The 21,533-nt window shown below is 41.2% G+C and overlaps 1 protein-coding gene across 1 annotated transcript in view; it reads right to left on the reverse strand.

The window, feature by feature from the left end:
* BEND7 (BEN domain containing 7) overlaps positions 1-21,533 on the reverse strand; it is a gene marked incomplete at its 3' end in the record, with an annotated part of 47,390 nt that overhangs the window by 21,949 nt on the left and 3,908 nt on the right. Inside the window, exons 2-5 of the mRNA XM_080353361.1 lie at positions 21,301-21,384; positions 10,477-10,776; positions 4,452-4,574; positions 1,188-1,453 (exon numbers count right to left, since the gene is read on the reverse strand). Coding sequence (XP_080209487.1) covers positions 1,188-1,453; positions 4,452-4,574; positions 10,477-10,776; positions 21,301-21,384 — 773 coding nt within the window. The remainder of the gene's footprint in view (positions 1-1,187; positions 1,454-4,451; positions 4,575-10,476; positions 10,777-21,300; positions 21,385-21,533) is intronic.

Consider the following 21,533-nt stretch of genomic DNA (forward strand, 5'->3'; position numbering starts at 1 on the left):
TCTTGAGATTCTGGCTCTGTAGATTTAGTCAAACAACTACTGTGGCAAGCAGGAGCCACAATACGGGAGGGCAGATGAGGACCTGATTTATGAGCCACGTTTTCTCTTTGTCTTTTTTTTTTGGGTCAAATTGGCACCTACAAAGAATCATGTCCGGCAATGGGACCATTCATAAAGCCAAATTAAATTCCGTCGCAAGCACAGAACTGTTTTCAAAACCGTGTTTCAAGCTGAAAAGCGTGCCACAAGAGAAGAAAAATTACAAGCACAAATTGCTTATTGGAGACAAATTACCAGGCCCTCCCCAAACCATTCCCTCAAACATTATTAAGTATAATACTACAAAAGGAAAAAGAAAAATCAAACTAGTTACTCTGTACAGACTCTCTGGCATGAGACTGCAATCTAATTAGTGGTGTGGCTTGCATCTATATAACTGAATTATCATGACTGTTCTTTTTTATTACTAGTGTCCACATCCAGAAAGGTAGAACATTATCTGCTGCATTGTTTTCATTTACGCTTATTGATACTGAATTTAATTATGTTTTTTCTAGCTCATAGTACTTAGGAAATTGGAAATTGCCTGCTCAAAATTAAAAATATATTAGAGAAATTAATGATCAGTTTACTCATCAGTGAACTGGTTCAGATGACATCTATTTGGTCATTAAACAAAGCAAATGAAGCACCAGACACCTGAAATTTCTATCCATGCGTACATATTACATGACTGAGGTATGAACTTTCTAGAGGTGAGGAGTCCCCTGAAGGTAGTGGGACCAGCCAGGCATGAAGCGCAGCACATAAATCCATCTCGACTGGACAAGGGCAGTCTCATTGGCAAGGGACGGGGTTGGGAAGGGTTTTACACGTGGTGCTTTTCACGGCTCCTAATCTCGTGGCGGCTTGTGGAGAGATGAACAACAAGTTCCCACTGCGAGCTCAAACAGGCAGCCTTGAACTCAATGGAGAACTACATGCTCAAGAAAGTGAAGAAAACAACCCCAAAACTTCATCATCAGCACTTGCCACATCCAACTCTGCTGTCTCCATTCAACCCTACTCAAGATTTGCTTGTCTGTTCTCACGAGAAGAGGGAACCGACGTCAACTCAAGTATTGATTCTCCTAAACTAACCAGTGCTTTAAAATCCAGTGATCCTGCATATTAATATATTAACTTACATCTGATGAAGCCGATTCAAGGATAATTCCAAATCCTGAAACAGGGGTTTCTGGTTTTAAGGGGGGTTCAACTGTTGGCAGGCTCGATCGTTCCGAGTTTGCTGACAGCTTCTTGTCGTTCTCTGTGGCGCTGGGTTTCTTACTCATGGAAATTGGTTCAACAGTTTTGAGGGGCAGTTTTTTCTTTTTATTCCTCTTTCTTGATATTGTTGACTTCTGCGTGCAAATCAGAGGAACAGGAGGCTGCTGTCTGTTTTGAGTCCCAGCTGAACAAAAGAAAGTAAAGAATCAAATTTCTAGAAAAAAACACATGTATAACCACACGGACACACCATTAAACTACCGACATACTGAAGTCATCTTCTGGGTAAGTGATAGGGTTTCCAACGCTGTTTGTGCATGTGAAGCAGTTACATTTTATCACCTTTGCATAATTTTCCAATCTGTACAAAGGGGATAATGACACTGAGCTCCACTATGAGATTTTTCAAGGCATATTGATGAATAGCATTTTAGGAAAATTAGGAATACGTGGTTCTTTTTCCTAGTGGCCACTGGATGGTTGGTGACATAAAGGACTTAAGCAATGATTAATTTGTATACCCTCCAGAATGATTGAGAATCTCTGTGTCTTTGAGCATCTTTTCCTGATAAAGATAATAAAAGTGCTAATGCAATTACAGCTATTTTTACGAATGTAGTCACAAAGTTAATTAGCTCAGCAAGACCATTTCAAGTACCATTATGTCAAGAATGAGAGAACACACTATTCAATAGTTTAACTTCTGGGAAAAACGTGACCCAAAGTTGTATCAGTTTGTTTTGTGAATACACAGAAACTGAGAGTTCACGTGTTACCTCTGAAATCTAAGAGACCATCTTATTTATTTATCAATATTTTGCAGTATCCACAATCATTTGCATAAATTAAGGCACCAATCCTGAACCTGTATCAACGTGAGCAAGTCCTCCAGCAGAATGCTATGTAGATACAATTATATGTCTGGATCAATCACTAAACAGAACAAAAAAAGCCAAAAGTGCTACACATGCAAATTGAATTCATTCAAGCTAAGAATAAACTACAAATAGCTCTCATCTAAAAAGCCTGAGGAAAAAAACAAACCTTGGAATACAGTTTATTAAAAGATTTCTGGGGTATTTAATTTCTGGCAAGGATTTACAAGACGGTAATTTGTAGTTATCATTTAGACAGAAGGGTGTTTGAATACTAAAATATGTTATTACACTTTCACTTATATGTTTGCATTTCAGTTTTTCTTCTTTTAGCAACAAAAATGCCAAATGATTTTTTTTTTTCTCAGCAAAACCATCACTTCATGCTTACCAGAAAGTATGAACTATTCCCAGGCCTTTTCATAATGAGATTCACTAATTAACAAGGTACTTTTACTGTAGATACGTAATAAATAAAAAATGTTCCTGCTATTGAGAAGCCAGCTCTTCTGGCATAAACCCCAGCTCTGCACCTCTCACCCATAAGCCATAGTTAATCACGCACATAATTTCAATGAAATGAGTGCAACTGCATAAGGAATTCCCTGTCCCAGCAAAGACTAAAACTGGGCTTTTGTGCGCTTCTTTGTAAATCAATGACTTTTAGAGGAGCATTTTTATGTTTATCAACTGATATTACAAAACATATCTGATCCTTCCCATCACTCGCTCAAGCACTATACGCAGTGGAGACAAGGAGTTTACTCAGCCCTTTGCTCCACCCGTGTTTCAGTTAATTACTCAGCACTCCCTTTTCTTACAGAGCTCTTATCCAGCCACTCTCTGAGAAAAACCTCCACAGGTCCACTCCCCATCACTGACAGAATCACAGGACGGTTGGGTTGGAAGGGACCTCTGGAGATCATCCAGTCCAACCCACCTGCTGAAGCAGGTTCACCAGAGCAGATCACACAGGAATGTGTCCAGGTGGGTTTGAATGTCTCCAGAGAAGGAGACTCCACAACCTCTCTGGGCAGCCTGGTCCAGGGCTCTGGCACCTCAAAGTAAAGAAGTTTCTCCTCATGTTTAGATAGAACCTCCTTTTGCCTCAGTCTGTGCCCATTGTCTCTCACGCTGGACGGGCAACTCAACTGACAAAACCTCCAACATCTCCAGCTCCTCATTAGTATTAACACTAATTTTTTAGGAAGCAGAGAGGCTGCAGCTTCACAGCGGCCTACGATGACCTGCCTATCTCCTAGCTGCCATGGTCTCATTAACTTGCTGGCTCTAGTGCTCTTCTGGCTCTGCACTGTTCTGCTTCAGCTCCTAACTTGGCAAAAAGCAAGATTCAACAGTTTCCCCAATGAACAGATTATTGCTGGTTCAGCCAGTAGAAAGAATTGGTAAACCAGCCTGAAGAAGAAGGGTGGAGGCCACAACATGCAGTGGCTAGCTCAGCTGAGGCTACCACAGAGCTGTAACTTGAAAGATTTTTGAATGAATAGAATCATAGAATCATTTTGGTTGGAGGAGACCCTCAAGATCATCAAGTTCAACCATAACCTAACTCTGGCACTAAATCATGTCCCTAAGAGCCACCTCCAGGGATGGTGGCTCAACCACTGCCCTGGGCAGCCTGTTTCAGTGCCTGACAACCCTTTTCACGAATAATTTTTTCCTAATATCCAATCTGAACCTCCCTTGGGGCAACTTGAGGCCACTTCCTTTTGTGCTATCACTTATTTCTTGGGAGAAGGGACTGACACCCTCCATGCTAATGAAATCCTATACAATAACTTAGAGTGTCATTCCAATGTTTTTTTTACCCCAAATATTAGTGAACTGGTGAGCAGATAACAGGTAAAGCAGCATTTTGCACCTCTGAATGAATACATCGTGCAAACAAACCGGGGGTGGTTATGGCATATTGACATACCCACTCAGCTCCCATTACTAGAGTATCTAAGCACGTTAGATTTATTTTTAATTTAGCCTTGAAAGATTTCTACAAGAAAATATCCCATTTTACAGGTAAGGATCTGAGAAGTAAAAATTACATTTCCAAGAAGCCTGTGAAAATTTGACTTTGAACGATGTGTCAAGAGTGCAGGTTCTCCTGACTCTCCACATAGATTTCTGTCTTACTAGACCATTCCTCCTAACAAGAAGATGATAGGATGATAGAATCATAGTTTGGGCTGGAAGGGACCTCTAAAGATCATCTTGTCCAGCTTTCCTGTAACGAGCAGGGTCATCTTCAACTAGATCCTTGTCATAAATATAAGTGTACGGAACCAGTCGTACCTGCTTGAATCTGCATCAATTTTCGCATGGTCTTGAGCTCCTGAAGAATAGCCTGTAGGGTTGACTGGCAATTACATGTACAGCAGTTTGGTCCAACTGATGAATTCACCATTGGGATTTCTCCTGAAAGAGAGAGGAACAAAATGGGAGAGAGATGATGTAACCCACACAAAAACACCCAAAAACAATTACCAGCAGGTGTCTGAAACTATTATCTATATACCTGATCATGAAATTAGATCCAAAGCAAGAAAGCGAATAATTTTCAACATGGTTTCTTTGAAGAGGAAGGGGCCACTAGGTTTTATCCAATTACTAGTATGTGAAATTATATACAGTTGGAAATGCAGTTACATGGGCTGGAGAAGACTGCTCAGAATGTGAATACAATGCGCTCTTCACAGCAGGGCTCTCTATTGTCAGTCTGGTTCATCTTGAATAACAATAGCACCAAACCTCATTATAAACATACTCACTTTATCACACACACACACAAAAAAAGCCCATCTCCCAGAACAGTCTTACAAAGAAAGACGAGTCTGTGGTATTAAAGGTTTATACTGCACATTAAATGAGGGCCTAAGAATTTTTGAACTGCTTGAATGTTACATGTGATTCTTTACCATGTGAAGAATTGAGAATGAAAATACAACCCCGTATTCAGAGGAAAAGGAAAACAAAACAAAACAAGATGGAAAAGAACCACAAGCAAGGAAAACTTTCAAATCTGCTTTCTGCGTGCTAGGGTGCGATTGTTTTCTATGGCATGTTTTCCAGGCCTGTGACCTACGAGATGGGCTTCCCATAGTTTCCCTTTGAAAATGAATATAGTAGTTCAACAGGTTCTTGTTTTCTAGTAATTCTTACTAGTGTTTAACTGTATTTACACACTTCCAGCTGTAGCCTTTAGCAGTGCTTTTATTACTGCCTTGCTTTCCAGAAGTTTTGCGTTGTAGGTCCTGAATTGGCACAGGCTGCAACAGCTGAGAGATCTCAAGCTTCACCTGAACAGTTGTATCCTGTGCTTTAGTTTAAAATGCTTTAATGCTACAAATAAAAATTTCAAAATTCAACAAAACACCTAGCAGTATCTGCTTGAAACTAACACCAGAAGTGATGCACCCTCCTTCACCTCAAAATGTACTTACAATCATTTAAATTGATGGGTATTTTACTGCTCAAAGTATGCAAGAGGAGGGATGACCATTTTATGAAGATCAGTACAAATGGATCTAGCAAAAATCATCTCGCTTGGTGTCACATGAGGTGGATTTCAGAGAGCGTATTTCCCTTTTTCTTCCATAGCCTGACAGTTATCAGGTGCCATTTAATTATTACCTACTAAAGTGAACATAAGCAACTCATTAATCTTCACTCATAAATCCTCCCCATTTATCATTATTACTTTCCCTTTCCTCTAGAGCCAGACCCGTTTATTAACAGGTTTGGTTTGTGTTGTTTCATCGGCGCTCCCTGATGCCAGATCCACACAGATCTCCCGACTTCAATCCTCATGTGCAATGGCTAAAAATCTGGCTCACTTTCCTAGTTCTTCCAACATGTCCCTCCATCCTCAAATCTCCCTTCCCAGGTTCTTGTTCTCTACCTCCTTCCATTGAGTCCTTCAGCTCTGATGTAACATCTATCAGATTTGAGCAAACTGGTGGTTGTTCTCCCAATAGCAAATTACTTCTGAAACTAAACTGATGTATCCCTTAAGGATTGCTGACATCTTCTGGGTGTTGCTCTCCTCCTTTCCTCAGATATTTAGACTGTTTGCACTACTGCAATTATAATTTTTTGTATTTTAAAATATCATCCATGGACAGAAACTTGTTAATACTGCATTAAGATAAATGGAGCAACTTAAGAATCTCTGCAAACCTAGCAAATGTGAATGCAATAGTCCCACTGGTTTCTTCAGCTGTAACTACACCAACTTTTAAAAAGTAAAAAGCGACCTGAAAAACAGGCTGAGAGTTTCAAATTAAAACACAAAACAGGTTACTGACTCAGCAGGACTCTGCCTAGTTTGATCTCACCCTTCCTTTGTACGCTGTCTATTCAAACTGAAAGTTCCTTGGGGCACAGATGGGATTTTATCTTTTCAATGGTCCATAAAGTGTTTAGCCCATTGTTACAAGTACACAGAGGAAAAAAAAAATGTTATCTTTAGCTCTGCAGCAGATTACTCGGAATCCTTCAACTTGGCTCCACCAATACCCTTTATCTATCTGTTAAAGGTAGACTTGTGATGAGGTTCAAGACTACTTATAATTGAATAGCATCAGCATAACTCTGGACCTTTCAGTAAGACAAGCAGGTACTCCACAAATGGAGTTCGGGGAAATTAGCAGTGTTTTGTTAATAAAAGATAAATACATAGTAAGAACATCCTTCCTCCAGTGCTTTCAATTATTTTAGACTAATAAGCTTCATTGGATAAGGTCCATCTATCCTCTTTCTTGACGAGAATTCAATATTCTAGTGGGATCCTGGAAATAATATGTGAAGGGCTACAGTGGGAGACAGGGCTGGTGGCTTTTGTTTCCTTTTTAACAAAGACTCTACACTGTGGTCAATTGCACATGAAAACTTGGACAAATTGTGTCAGTAAACACCTGTACATCATTCCTGTTGCAATATAACACATTCCTAATGAAAGCACGCAGGCTCCTGATGGAAAACCAGAGGGTCTATTTTCCCACTGAGGCACGGGGGATTTACATTATAATCCCCATTAGCATTGATAGAAATTAGCCGTGTAAATCTACCATAGGTACTGGAAATGGGAAAAGAGACCACCAATATTTCATATCAAAGCAGGGTTCTACTGACTTCATACATATTCATGAGGGTTTTTTATTTTCTTTCTATCCTCCCTCTTCTGATCAGCTCCACTGTCGTAAGAAACATCTTGTAGAGTGTTCTCAGTCATTGTTCCAAGCACTAGCTTTATCATTTTTAGAGGACAAAAGCAACCCTTTTCCACTTGTTATAAATCAATTTTTAATTTTAAAAGGAGAGCAGACTTTTTATTTTTATGAAGGAATCTTTAAAGAGCCATCTCCCTCTCTTTTGGAAAGAAGCCAGCAGGCAAATTTGATACCGCCTTGTGTGATTGAGAGAAGGAGATGACACAAATACAGTAGTTGCTTCCTCTGTGTGAGCAGCAAGTAGCCCAGGACAGCGGTTCTTGCTGCTGGATCTGCTGAGAGTGAATCCACCTGGTGTAACATCGCTACAGCAAGTTTACATTTGAAAAGCATGCGAGTGAAATCCACTGAAAATGATCTTGACATAAGCAAAAAACAATCCAGCTGCTGCATCACTGCTGCATTTGCTTTTCCTTTTCTTTGTTGTTTTGTTGGGGTTTTTTTCCCAATACTATTTCACTACCATCTTCTACACCAGTACCTATTAAATATTGATTCCAGCCTTTCCTTGAGCCATCTTTTTACCATGTGAGTAGATAACTGTGCTGGTTAAATGGACTTAGATGCCCATTACATTCAAAACTGAGTAATTCAGACAGCCTACAACATATATCTTGGCTTCCTATCCACAAAGGACAGAAGGTTTCTGGGCTCAGACTGCCTACTACAGATGCCTGGACATCTCCTCAGTGATGACCCAGGCCTGACAGCCCCAGGTAATAAGTTTATGTCCTACCTAACAGTTTTGCTCTGATGAGTTTAAAGAACACGGTAAGTACCAAGGAGAAGTATCTCACTTGGTATATTGCTCGGCATTTCTACACTCAGCTTTTAAGGACTTTGTCCATCTTCTGAATAGGACGAGAGGAAATGGCCTCAAGTTGCACCAGGGAAGGTTCAGAGTGGACATTAGGAAACATTTCTTCATGGAAAGGGTTGCCAGGCATTGGAACAGGCTGCCCAGGGCAGTGGTAGAGTCACCATCCCTAGAGGGGTTGAAAAGACATGTAGATGAGGCTCTTAGGGACATGGTTTAGTGCTAGACTTAGGTGATGGTTGGACTTGATGATCTTAGGGATCTCCTCCAACCAAAATGATTCTATGATTCTATAACATCTAAAATACACTGTTCAATGTTCAGGGTCCCAATGCAAGGGATGGGGGAATCAGGCATGTTACAGTGGCCTCCCAGAAGAGCTACACTCTGGGTGAGGAGCGGTTTCAGAGCCCAGAAACACATCAAAAGTTTTCCTTTCCTAGACACCAGGCTTTGGAGCCAAAGCAGCAAAACCGTTCAGCAGTATCACAACACCCGATATGAGGTAGATGCCTCTAACCAAAGAGCTACGCAGATTGTCTTTTTGAAGGTGGCCAGTAGAGAGGGTCTTGCACCCTTCTTTATGTAATAACCTAAGACTTAATTCCTTTCTGCAGCAGGACAGCTGCAGAGGGAGGGGTGGAAGGTGCCTCCTGGTGCAGTTCCCCAAGAGCTGGGAGCTTGGACATTCTTCCTGACCAGCCCAGGAGGTCGCTCAACCCAACCCTTCTACTGTCTCTAACCTGTAGGAGATCAAAAAACAGCCGAACCTTCACAAAAAAATGGAAATGCTGACATTTTCTTCCATACGGGGCCAAATCCTGTCAACATGTTTTAGCTCACATGCTGAATCAGGCCCCTGAGGGGGTAAAGATGCTGCTCCACCTACTTTCTGGATCTGGGAACCAGGCACCAAAGTTGTGCAGGCTTGGGCACTTCTGGGCATGCAGAGAACCGTCCGAGGGACTCGCAGGGCAAAGCAGGAGATGAGGGATGAATTTTGGGTCCTTCCACATTCAGAAGGTTGTTATGGTGGAATTTTAAGAGCATAGTTTTAGACTTGGATGCTAAAACCCATCAAATGTTTTCCCTTTCCCCCCTGAACCTGCATCTTAGAAAAAAAAAAACCCACAACTATTTCTTGAATTATAAAATTAATAAATGCAACATATTTCTCCAGGTCATCTGGTACCTCTGTGTGAATTACTGTCCGTACAGAGAAACAGTTAATCTGGTGAGACCTGGAGCTGTATATTTTTTTTAGTGCAGTGACAGTATTTCTTAAAGGACAGTACCGAGAATCATAATATTTTTTTGCTTGGTTGGTTGGCTGTTGGTTCTTTGTTTTAATCTGTTATAAGCTATGAGAACTTGTTTTCCTTTAGAGGAGGGCACACAGCAGATGCTCCAACGGGGAAGTTCGAATATCTTCAGAATTGTCTTGAAATTGATAGTGTTTTCATACACAATCTCACAATTTTTTATTTTCCATAATTTAGAACTGAGATACATTTTTAATATATCCTCCCCTCTCAACTGAATATCAGAAGAAAAGCTTTTGGAATTGAATTTAGATCATTAAGGAAGGCCTTCAGCAATGTGGCAGTAAAACCTCAATTCTCTAGGACTTAAAACGACAAGAGAAAAGAATTATAAGGGCTCACTGCCATCTACTTTAGGGCAGAATTATCTGCCAGTGCAAGATGCCCCATGCTTTATTATGTACTTTTCATAGGTAGACTCCATCATCTCTTTTCTCCAATGGTTCAATTGGAATAAAAGCCTAAGGTTGTGATGGGACTTTGTACCTGAAGTTCAGCAGCCGCTTATAAGGTGGATGCCGTCCCCTCGTCAAAGTCAGTAGAATCCTGCTCCGCAAGTGCTGTCACAACAGCGCTACGTTACTCATTGCAAAGAGGAGTGGTAGAGGCTGACATTTAATTAGCTACGAATTTAATAACAATGGCTAAAGTTGTTTTAATAAGCACCGTATAGAAATTAAGCCTTGTAACAGCATTGAGTAATTCTGTCCTATCACCGTGAATACATTTTAAAAGCTTAGACAGATGGCAGCAGAATGCACCGTGCCGACTTTCGCACCTTTTCAAAGCGATAACTATGTGCTCATTTTGTAGACTCTGAACTATAACTGATTTCAGTGCAGCGGTACAATAAATCATCACAACAAAGGCAGAAATTGAGTACAGTACAAGGAGAGAGAGAGAAAAAAATGAAGTATTATACTATTCTCAGTATCTAATGCAGATCATACCATTGGATGCCACGGTTCGCGTTTGATTTTGGAACGTTTTGGATCGAGTTCCGTATTGCCCTGAAAAATGGCTAGCTTGGGGTGATAATTCATTCCACGCCCCGCTCTGTGAAGGGTGAAGGCTCGCCTGGGACTCCGCAGGAGGATTCAGGCGCTGGGCCCAGGCTAAGTCTAAATCTTGGGGCTCCTCCTTCAGTTTTTCTCCTTCTTTGCCAACCCGTTGATAGATTCTTCCAGTGCTGTCATTCAGTAATCTTCTCATCCCTGTAATTTGTTTTTTAATTTCCCGGCTTTCATCTCCTAATGAAAACAGAGCCACAGTTATCACTGTACATTAGCAAAAAAAACGGTAATGGGTAGAGATTAGTGATTTTAGATGCCAATAAGAGCTGGAGCGCAAAAATAAATAAAGAAAGATGAAAAAGAAAAGGGATGGTTGAGCGGTTGTTGGTGTGTACCAGGCTGCGCTTTAACGCAGCGATGGTTGACATCTCATGGTTGAAAGACCCGCTGAACTTGGCTTTCTTGATGCCCTTTCTAAAGCTTCAATGAGTAAGATTATTTTTCTCCAGAAGGAAATCATAATAGCTAGAGGAGTTTGAAATAAATTCTCCTTTTAAGAGACTGATCCTATTCAGGCGTTGACATCAGTGGATGTTTTCCCATGTAAAGCCTAAAGGATCAGACCTTTTGCATCAGTTTGTTATATGCTCAAAGATAGATCCTACAAATAAAAAGAAACAACACAAAAAACACCACACACACAGAGCAATGCTGCATCTGTTGATTTTAATGAACAGGATCAGTTCCTTAGCCTGCAGAATTTAATAATACTGGATTATACAGGAATAAATTAAAAAGCAGCTAATACGTGTGTAACTCTATATAACCTAACTGCTGGATGTCTTAAAAATGTAGATTATGAAAACAAAATGAAAATATATACAAGAAAAATGTGGCTGTTCCAAATAAATTCAAGGCATTTAAATAACAACAATTACATACTTTAATACTCCTGGCACCATTTAAGTATTAATTTTACATATGAAACTGCTGATTGCACAATGAATATATATGTTTGGGGCAGATAGTAGCTATTTTGCTCGTTAAAGCATACATTACAATTCACTAGTAATAATGAAGTGTTCATAGCCCCTTCTGAAATCAGAAGCTTCTGGTTTTTTTTACTGGTAATGGAAAAATCAAGCATCCTAAGTAAATGGAATAATGAAGATCAAGAAACTGATGAATCAACTTTCCTTTATAGTGTACTTAATACAGTAATATTTGGAAGCCTCTACTCTATTTACATTCTCACTTTCTGAAATAAACCTATTTTTGGAGAAGTGAGAGTGCAAAGGAAACTTCAGGAAAAACATATAAACAAACAATTCTCCGAAAAAACCCAAGATGCAACATGCATCTGGTTCAACAAGGTGTGCTGATGCCAGGCACGTGAACGCTTTTATCAACTCCACAGTGCTATTGTGTTGTCTAAACTTAGGCACAGGCTTAGACAGCTGGTTAAGCCAGACAGCTGAGAGAGCAGCAAGCCTCTCCCCAACACAAACCAAGCTCAAGGTGGGTAGGACATGCTGCAAGTACCCAGGGATGCGCAGTACCGAAAAGAAAGGAGTTTTTGCTCCAGGAGGTGAATAAGCAGGAGGGGAGAGGAGCTGCACGATCCGCTCTAGCCTTGGCCTGGCACAGCGGTTCCCTGGGCCAGCGCCAGTTGGCTCCAGCCCACCCCGACCCGGTGAGGAGAGTGGGCGGTTTGCAAGAAATCCCCTAGTCCAAACTTAGGAAAAACATTTGCCAACCCCATACAGCGACACTTTACCACCACTTCCACTCCAGCTAGAGAAACCCTTTGCGAGGAAGTTCTGCTCGGTATTTATTTTGCCTGTAGATTTGTGCATGTGGGTGTAATTTAATTAACAAATCACAGCAGCAATTCCTTTAAAATGACTCTTCTTGGCCCCAGCCCAGCCAGGGGTTGACTGTTTGCGGTTCCCAACCTCGAGAGGCCGCAAAGTACCACTGGGCTCCAATTATCGAGATATCCGAACCCGTACACTTAAAGCTGTGTTTCTCCCTGTATCTGCCTGCATCCAGGCTCTAAACGCACCCACAACCCCAGAACATGAAGCAATCCCTTACCCTCGTACCATTTAGCACCACACCAGGCTCTCAGAGTTTTACGTTAGCAATTCAAATTGGTATTCAATAGCAAAAATGTCTCTGAATATCAAAAAAACAAAGTTCCCCTCACCTCCTCCTGTCAGGCGTAGCGACTGCATGCTTGTCGGGTGACACATTGTTGGAAAGATTAAATTTCCCTTCCCCAATTACATAAAATATTAATATTAATTGAGCTTATTCAGTCTTGATCCTGGTCCCTTTTTCCTTCATACAGAGGCCTTTCTATGCAGTGACATGAGGATATTTACTTCCAAACAGAAAAAAAATCTATATTTACGTTACAGTAAACCCTGAACCTGCATCCTACATAAACATGTCTTTGCATTTGAGTAGCTCTATACTTAAAACTGGGAGACTCACCCTTTGTGAATTTGTTTATTGGGGGATTTTTTGGGTTTTTTTTTAGCGCAGGACTATTTGGGGTTTATCTTATTTGTTTTGTTTGATGGTTTTGTTTTGTTTTGTTTTCTTTTACAAAATATGTCTTCTGTTTTGTAAGAAAGGGCATGAAAAACATACAGGTATGCCGCTTGACTTAGTCTTCAGTGCAAGTTTACATCCCTCCTCTCCCAACTATGACTTTTTACAGCTTTTAATTTGGAACTGACCAGTGACAGCAGCGTCCTTCCCGACACCAGTGGAGAGCAGCTGTTCTTACAGCGTCCGAATCCGCAGGAACAGCTACAACTTCTCCCTCCCTGGTTATCTCATTTGGCTATTAGCTCTAGAGCCCAAAGATAAGAGTTTTGTTACTGGCTATTCCACTGCTGATGATTTGCACGCATAATAACCATGTAATTTAAAAAATAAAACAAAACAAAAAGGGAGATGAGGCACTGAGAGAAAAGCAAACAGCTCAAACTACTCTATGGAAGAGCCAGCCTTCCTTTTTAAATGCTGTATGGTATAATAAAGCACCAAAAAAAATAGCTTGTTACATAAAAATCTGCATTACCTATCTGTGAAAAGGCTCCTGAGGTAGATCTTGAGGCCTGAGAGGAGTTCTACATATTTCAGCTTCTCCCTGTACCCCGTACACATACTGGGGTCCGCAGCTCTCCCAAGGGGATGCTGCAGGTTTTGCCCTTTGAATTCCCCATGAAATTCCTTTGGTTTTACCTGAAACCAATGAATTCACTTGCAAAACACTACTCAAAATAGATAAGCATGGCAAACCATAGCCTTATTTAGGAACTTACATGTAAAGATGATAATAGTCATAACAGAAAGCTATTGACAATTTTTTTTTAATTACTATTATAGTTGTTTCTATGACGGCCCCTTATATACAACCTATTTTTTCCACATGGCCTGATTGTAATCTTATAAAACAAAAATAGGCAAAACAAAGCCCTTTCATAAATACTTATGAATACTTCAAATATTAATAAAAACTCATTTCTCCAAAATTCATTTAAGTCCTTTTCCTTTCTGCAAGTGTACACAGCATAAAAACCTCCTGCTCTGAAAGCTGTAAAGGTCTAAAAATTTAAAAACACACAAATGTAAACCAGAACTGTCCTAGGATTAAGTAGTATCTACGTGCCAAGTGTGCAGCTGTCTGAAGCAACAGACCTGTAAACAACTCCTGTTAACAAAATATTATCGATAATTCATTAATTCCATTCTTTGCCCCATATGCCTGACCATCTTTTCACTACTGCGCTGATTAAACTTCATAGAAATAGAGCGCACCGCCTACAAACAAGTTAATGTGCTTTTCTGAATAATTTGTCAAATATTATCATAGTGCTACAAAAATGATAAAATTATAAGCAACCATACCCATTTGTTAAAATATTCATTTTATTCCAGTATTAGAGAACTGGTAAACACACCCGTAATTAATATACGGGCTTTAAAGCGTATAAATGAGGAAATAAAGGTTGGATAATTGTCTGTATTTGATGCTTTCTTCCTCTGACTTATACAAACAAAAAGCCATAGTGTCCTCTTGACCCAATCTTTTGCAATTAATTTCTTTATTTTAACATTGATCTTTCTCATATGTTTTGGGCAATATTCATGAGTAGTTGACTTTTTAAATACAGTTTGATTCTCTGTGAATTAGAGTCTCATTTTATGTTGTGCTGTGTTTTGGCAGACAAAACTCCTACAGAAACCTTTCGTTTCTTGGCTCTGCAAACAGGGCTTTTTCCTCCACCAGGTTGCCTGCTGAAGGTATGTTGTACCTCACAGCTTTCCACTTTTGTGTCACACGAGGCTGAAATCGGTGGCTGAGCTCAGAAGCCATTGGGAGGGTAGGAACGGCAGCGACAGACAGCGAGACAGAACATGTGAGCTGCCAACATGAGCCTGGTTTGTGAGGAAACAAATCTCCAGAGGTGAGAAAAAGTGGAAGTCGAAGCATACGGCTCGAAAGCTCAATAAAAGAAGAATAAATAATTGCAAGGGGGTTATATTATCGAACAGATTAAATGCTGGTTTATTAGACACCACTCAAATGTTGCCCTTTCTGGAAGAGGGTCAGAAAAACTCAGCTGCCGCGTTGGAAGGTTTTATAAGGGGTAATCTGGAGCAGCTCAAGGAATCAGGAGGCACATGTGTACACAGCACATGTCTGCTGAACTCACTGAAACACCTTTTTGAACGTTATGTGGTATTCAAGTATTTCCTTAAAGGGTAGTTATCCCAGAAAGGAGCTAAGCATCCCTTCTTAGCAAAAGCTATACCCACATCAAACAGTAACTTTCAAAGCTCAAGATATTTTTGCCACTCTCATCTTGTACCGCAAGTGGCCCTAAACCAGAAAATTATGAAGGTCAGCATGGTGAAGATAGAAGAGCCACGTGTGTGATTCCTTATCAGATCAAAGGTTTCCTAAATCACATGGTGAGTTGTGACTGCTCTGTGGATTATTTGAATGGAGCATCTGTGTCGCTAAACTGATGCGGTAAGCACGCATTTCTCAAATAAGTGATCTCCGGTTTTCGCTGGCGCATAAGAAACTATATTGAACAAGTAACAGAGGCAACAACACGCTCTGCAAATTAAAAACCTAAACCCCAAGTCAGCAGGGAGAGCAGCGGTCACGGACAATGCCAGACGGTCACACAAGAAACATGAGTTATGAGCCGGGGACTTTGACTGCCCTGAGCTAACACAGAGGGACATTTAGGTGAGGCATCTCAGCAGGGCTCTAAAACGTCATTTAAAAGCACTTAATGATCTTCCCATCACCATGCAAAGCACTAAGATTATACCTGCAGGCAAACTGGATCACCCTAAAATTAGCCTCTGTACTCCCAAACCAAGCATGGGAGTACACGGGTTGATAGACAACCCTGCCCATAAGACACAGAAATTGATAAGCATCACAGAATCACAGAACTGCTGGGGTTGGAAGGGACCTCTGGAGATCATCCAGTCCAACGCACCTGCTAAAGCAGGTTCACCTAGAGTCGATTGCACAGAAATGTGTCCAGGTGGGTTGGAATGTCTCCAGAGGAGACTCCACAGCCTCTCTGGGCAGCCTGGTCCAGGGCTCTGGTATCTCAAAGGAAAGAAGTTTCTCCTCATGTTCAGATGGAACCTCCTGTGCTTCAGTCTGTGCCCATTGCCCCTCATCCTATCGTTTGGCACCACTGAAAAGAGTCTGGTCCACCCTCTTGACACCTACCCTTGAGATATTTATAAACATTGATGAGATCCCCTCTCAGCTTCTCTTCTCCAGGCTGAAAAGACCCAGCTCTCTCAGTCTCTTCTCATAAGAAAGATCCTCCAAACCCCTCAGCATCTTCATAGCCTGCCACTGGACTCCCTCCGTACTGAGGGGTGACCTCATTAATGTGTATAAATATATAAAGGGTGAGTGTCATGAGGATGGAGCCGGGTTCTTCTCGATGACAGTCAACAGTAGGATGAGGGGTAATGGGTTCAAACTGGAACGCAAGAGGTTCCACTTAAATTTGAGAAGAAACTTCTTCACAGTGTGGGTAACAGAGCCCTGGAACAGGCTGCCCAGGAGGGTTGTGGAGTCTCCTTCTGTGGAGACATTAAAAACCCGCCTGGACACCTTCCTGTGTAGCCTCATCTGGGTGTTCCTGCTCCAGCAGGGGGATTGGACTGGATGAGCTTTTGAGGTCCCTTGCAATCCCTGACATTCTGTGATTCTGTGATTCCTTGTCCTTAAAGTGGGGAGCCCAGAACTGGACACACAACTCCAGATGTGGCCTCATCAGGGCAGAGCAGAGGGGGAGAAACAACCTCCCTCGACCTGCTGGTCACACTTTTCCTCATGCACCTCAGGTACTATTGGCCTTCTTGGCCACAAGGCCACACTGTTGACTCATGGCCAACCTGTTGTTGACCAGGACTCCCAAGTCCCTCTCTGCAGAGCTGCTTTCCAGCAGGTCCACCCCAACCTGTAGTGGTGCCTGGGGTTTTTCCTCCCCACAAACAGGAATGTCAGCAAAGCACTTTTCAGCATCAAAACCAGGATCAGGCCCTGGGACCATCCCGGATTTGGGGTTATTTATCTGGAAGCTGGATCAGCCCAGGTGTACAGGTCACGACCGCCACAAAATAACTTGTAAAGAGAGTGGCGAAACAGTTTCAAAACACTCAACAGGAGCAGATACAGAAGCACAAGGTAACACAGTTTCAGGCCATACTGCAACAGCTAAATCACTCAGGAAAGTAAAAGAGAGCAACTGTTCAATAAGTGTATATACTAATGGGGTCATAGAATGTTAAAAAATAATAATAGATATGTAACAGCTTTCCCCAGTTCTTGGAAATATCCCAGGTCGAGATCATGCTTCAGCCCCAAAGGGAATTGCTTTATGAAGTTAGATCATTGGAGAACAAAGATATATATAAAAAAATCCCAATGTCATCCTAATTACAGAAGCTACTATTGCAACAATCAATATAAGTCTATTAAAAGTAACAAGTAACCTCACAGACTTGTGTTAAGTCAACTTTTTCTCTGTGAATAAATTGCAAAGGATATAATTTCTGGGACAGAATAAATTCTCGAAATTAGTGAGTAACTTATGCATCGCTTCCCTGCTCCAAGAACACATTATTTATTTTTACCATGACATAGCAAAGTTATTAATCTGCTGCCTTCCATTTCAACAATGTGAAACGCCGTAAAATGCACAGACACCTGCATTACAGTACATTTCAGTTCCACTTTATATCAGTCATAAACATCTCTGTTTTGGACATCTCTTCAAAACAAATGCTCCAAGCACACTGTGCGCGGCATTCGATTTTATGAAACTATAAAAGTTCTTCACCGTTAATTACACAGACAAATGTCTCATCACACATTTGGTTACCAGGATAATATAATTAGTTTTCTACATTAACCTTTCAAACGTAGAGCCTGAATTTCAAGTTGAAAGCATTGTAAAAACACTCAGTCTGGAGGTATATTGTATTTCAGCTTTTTTTTAGTGATGATAATAAAATATTAAGGCTGGAAAAAAACTCAAAAAAACCCAAAAACCAACAATGTGGCGTATGCAAGAGACACTTTTTTATAGACAAGTGAGGTTTAACCAGGGTTGTCCACAAGATCTGGATGTACAGTCCCCTCAAGGGTTTGTCCAAGTCTGGCCTAGAAGTCCTGGGAAAGAAGGTTTATGCTGATAACTGGTAAAAGCTGAAGTCATGTCTGTCTTAAATCTTGTCCATACTCAGGCTTTAAGCACTGCACTTTGGGCTGCCTCCTCCTTTTCAGGTCGAGCAGTCTCTCTTGGTATCAGATAACTAAGCCCTTTCCTTCAGAACAAAAGACATGCCAGACCTCACCTACAAAACTCCATAGTGATATTTCCCCCCCGAATTTTGCAAACTCCTCTGCTGCATCACACCAGCAACCTTCCTAAGCTTCCCAAGATCCATTCGAAAAGCAGTTGGGCTTTACTTTATCACAACCAGAGGTCACGTCCAGTACTATGTTCATATAATTGTGCTGAAGCTTCCTCCAATTTGCAGCTTATGTTGACACAAAGCCTTGTTTTGCCCACCTGTGCTGCTGCAAAAAAATACCATCCAGGTTCAACAGGTCTTTCCAGACATTTGATCCCTAATTCATCTGCATGTTAAACAAACTGGATTCTTCTGATTTACTCATCTACCCTAGAAGCTCCCCTCTTTGACAGTGCACCTCTTCATTTTGAGTTCATTGTTCTCAGCTGCGTAAGCGAAACACAGACACATCCCAGTCCTTATAAAGCTCCACTCGTTCATAAAATGGCATTAACATTTCACCTTTTCTGAAGGTAACAGTTTCAATGATGTGTCTCAGCATCTGCTCACATACTAAAAGCTGCTCCACACTAAGGTTTCAACAGCTGAGCCCATGGATCAGTTAAAACACCTAAATTGGAGAACTTGACTCTAAACCAACAAGTTGAAGTGAACATCCTTCTGGGATGAATTTTAGCATAAAACAGTGAAAAAAATGAAGCAGTGATTATACCCTGAGACTCCTTATCAGTGGACAGAACACTAAGCTGGGGAATGTGTTGTGATCCTACCATCCCTGAAGCACAATGAAAAATTACTCCATGCAATGCAAAATTTTTCAAAGGAAAGCTGGAATGCCAAATGCCACTCATCCCAGATCCCTGAAGAAAGGTGGGAGCTCTGATTTAAAGTGCTTTCAGTTGAGTTCAGTCCCTGACACTTTTCCTACAACTCAGATCAGTGCCTTCATCACCAGGAATCTGCACAGAAGTGGACACCAAAGTAACCTTTTGAAAATAAAGTGGAGGATGCTTTGTGAGCTCTGAGTAACTTACTGAAGTGAACCAAACCCTCCAAGGGAAAAAAAAATGCATCATCTACAAATCTTGCTTGGTCCTATGTCTTTCAGTCTTGTCAAAAACAACACGATTTTAGGAAACCTGAAAGCTGGACAACGTGAAGGAACAGCACCTTTTGCTTTCCACAGCAACAGAAGGTGGGCTCCCAGGACTCTGCGCTTCAGTGTCTGGTAAGGAAGAGCCTTGATACAGCTCATATTCTTAAAGGTGACATTCAGACCGGCTCTTGAAATATGTGAACTTCAGGCACTTAAATGCCAGAGCACATTCAGTCACAATGAAAAGCTAGGCATACTCAAAATCCCCCCAAAACCAAACCCAAAGACAATACAGCCAATCCAAAAATCAAAATCAATTGGTCTGACTCAGGCAGGGGTGTCAAAGCACAGACTTGTGCATGTTCTCAGAATCACTCTGGCTTAAGCAAGTAGATGCTCAACTCCTGCCAAAGTTTTATATGACTTAGAGTTGGAAGAGAAAGAATTCAAAGTAAACCTCTGGTGGAGCTCAATCCATCAGGTTTATCAGACTTCACCAAAAGTGCTTACAGAACACGAAATCCAAACACAAAGCACAGCAGCCACCTTTGTTTTTCCCTGGAAATGGGTGTAGGGAAGAAATATTTGCTCAAGATCCTAATGGTGAGAAGCTGAGAAGGGATTTTAACGCAGCTCTCACCCCTGTGTAAATATTACAACCATCAGAAGATTCCACGCTGCCCAAGACGTCCTCCTTTTCTCTCCCATTTGCTGCTGACCTCTAGAAGAGGACGTGGCACTAGGAATTAAGGGGACAAAGGTACTTTGCGTGCAGATTGACATCAGGTACCGCTTCACGCACTCGGGACCCACGCTTCTTGCTGCTTCCAGGGGGCAACAGGCGCAGACTACTGAAATCTTAAACCACCCTACAAAAAGGTTTAGGCTGCTGGTGCAGTTCAGTAGAGGCAGACACCTCCATATTTCTCGCTGCTTTTTTCAAACCCTAAGCAAGGTGTCCAAGAACTTGCTTTATACAGCAAGAGTCATTACTGTAGCTCAGAAACATGGCCCTCACTCCTCTGAATTTTGCCCACCAAATTTCTGCCAAGAGGTGCAAGTACCCAGGTGAAGTCCTAAATGCAACAGGAGGGAGGTGGAAGCAGGAAAAGCAGCAGCACTCTGCTGCTGAGGAGTTATATGGGACAAAAAGCACACAGACAAGAAAGATAAAGGTTCACTGATAAACAGTCCCACCATGCTGCAGTATATATCATGCGGCAGACTCTATATTACTTCTCTGCTTTCTTTACACATTTTTAACTGTTGATTTAATTTAATTTTGCCATGGTAAGATTAGCAGGCAGGCTACAGAGGTGAAAGGACATTACATTAAGACAGCGCATTAATCCTCTATCCCACCCAAGGCAGAAGCAAAACCAAACAAATAGCGGCTTCCTGGAAATTGAATTTCTGTTATCCAGATGTCAAAGATGTAATACCCCTATTACACAAACTATTGCCAGTGAAGCATGCCAGCGAATGTGCAATGTAAATGGGGTGAGCACAGAGCTGCAAAACTGCAGAGTCAGCATCTGGCTCTCTGACTGAGTGATAATTAGCACTGTGTGTAGACACTAATAAACATTTATGTCTGAAATTACAACTTTTAGCAGTGTTAATAAAGGATATATTGGCAATTCATAGGATAAAAGGGTCTTGAAAAGAACGTCATATTAAACAATGGCAGGCGTTTCCTGTGCTTGCACAGAGATTTTTTCCTCCCTAATTGCAAATGGCCACGCTATATTGCTCGGAAATTAATCAACACAAGCACATACCTAAAAAAACTGGTTGTGTTTCTTTGGTCTCCCCATTAACATCATTGCTGCAGTCAGAGATCTTATATATCTCATGATGGTAATCTGGAATGAAAAACGATAAAAAAAATTAGAACTCAAGTGATCTGGAAAAAATGAACACTGAACACATTGCTACGGTTTTACTACATAATTTATCAATATATCTGTAGTTTATTTCATGTACATGAAATTAACCACAGAAAACGTGCTCT

Source organism: Nesoenas mayeri (assembly GCF_963082525.1).
Source record: "Nesoenas mayeri genome assembly, chromosome: 1".
NCBI lineage: Eukaryota > Metazoa > Chordata > Aves > Columbiformes > Columbidae > Nesoenas > Nesoenas mayeri.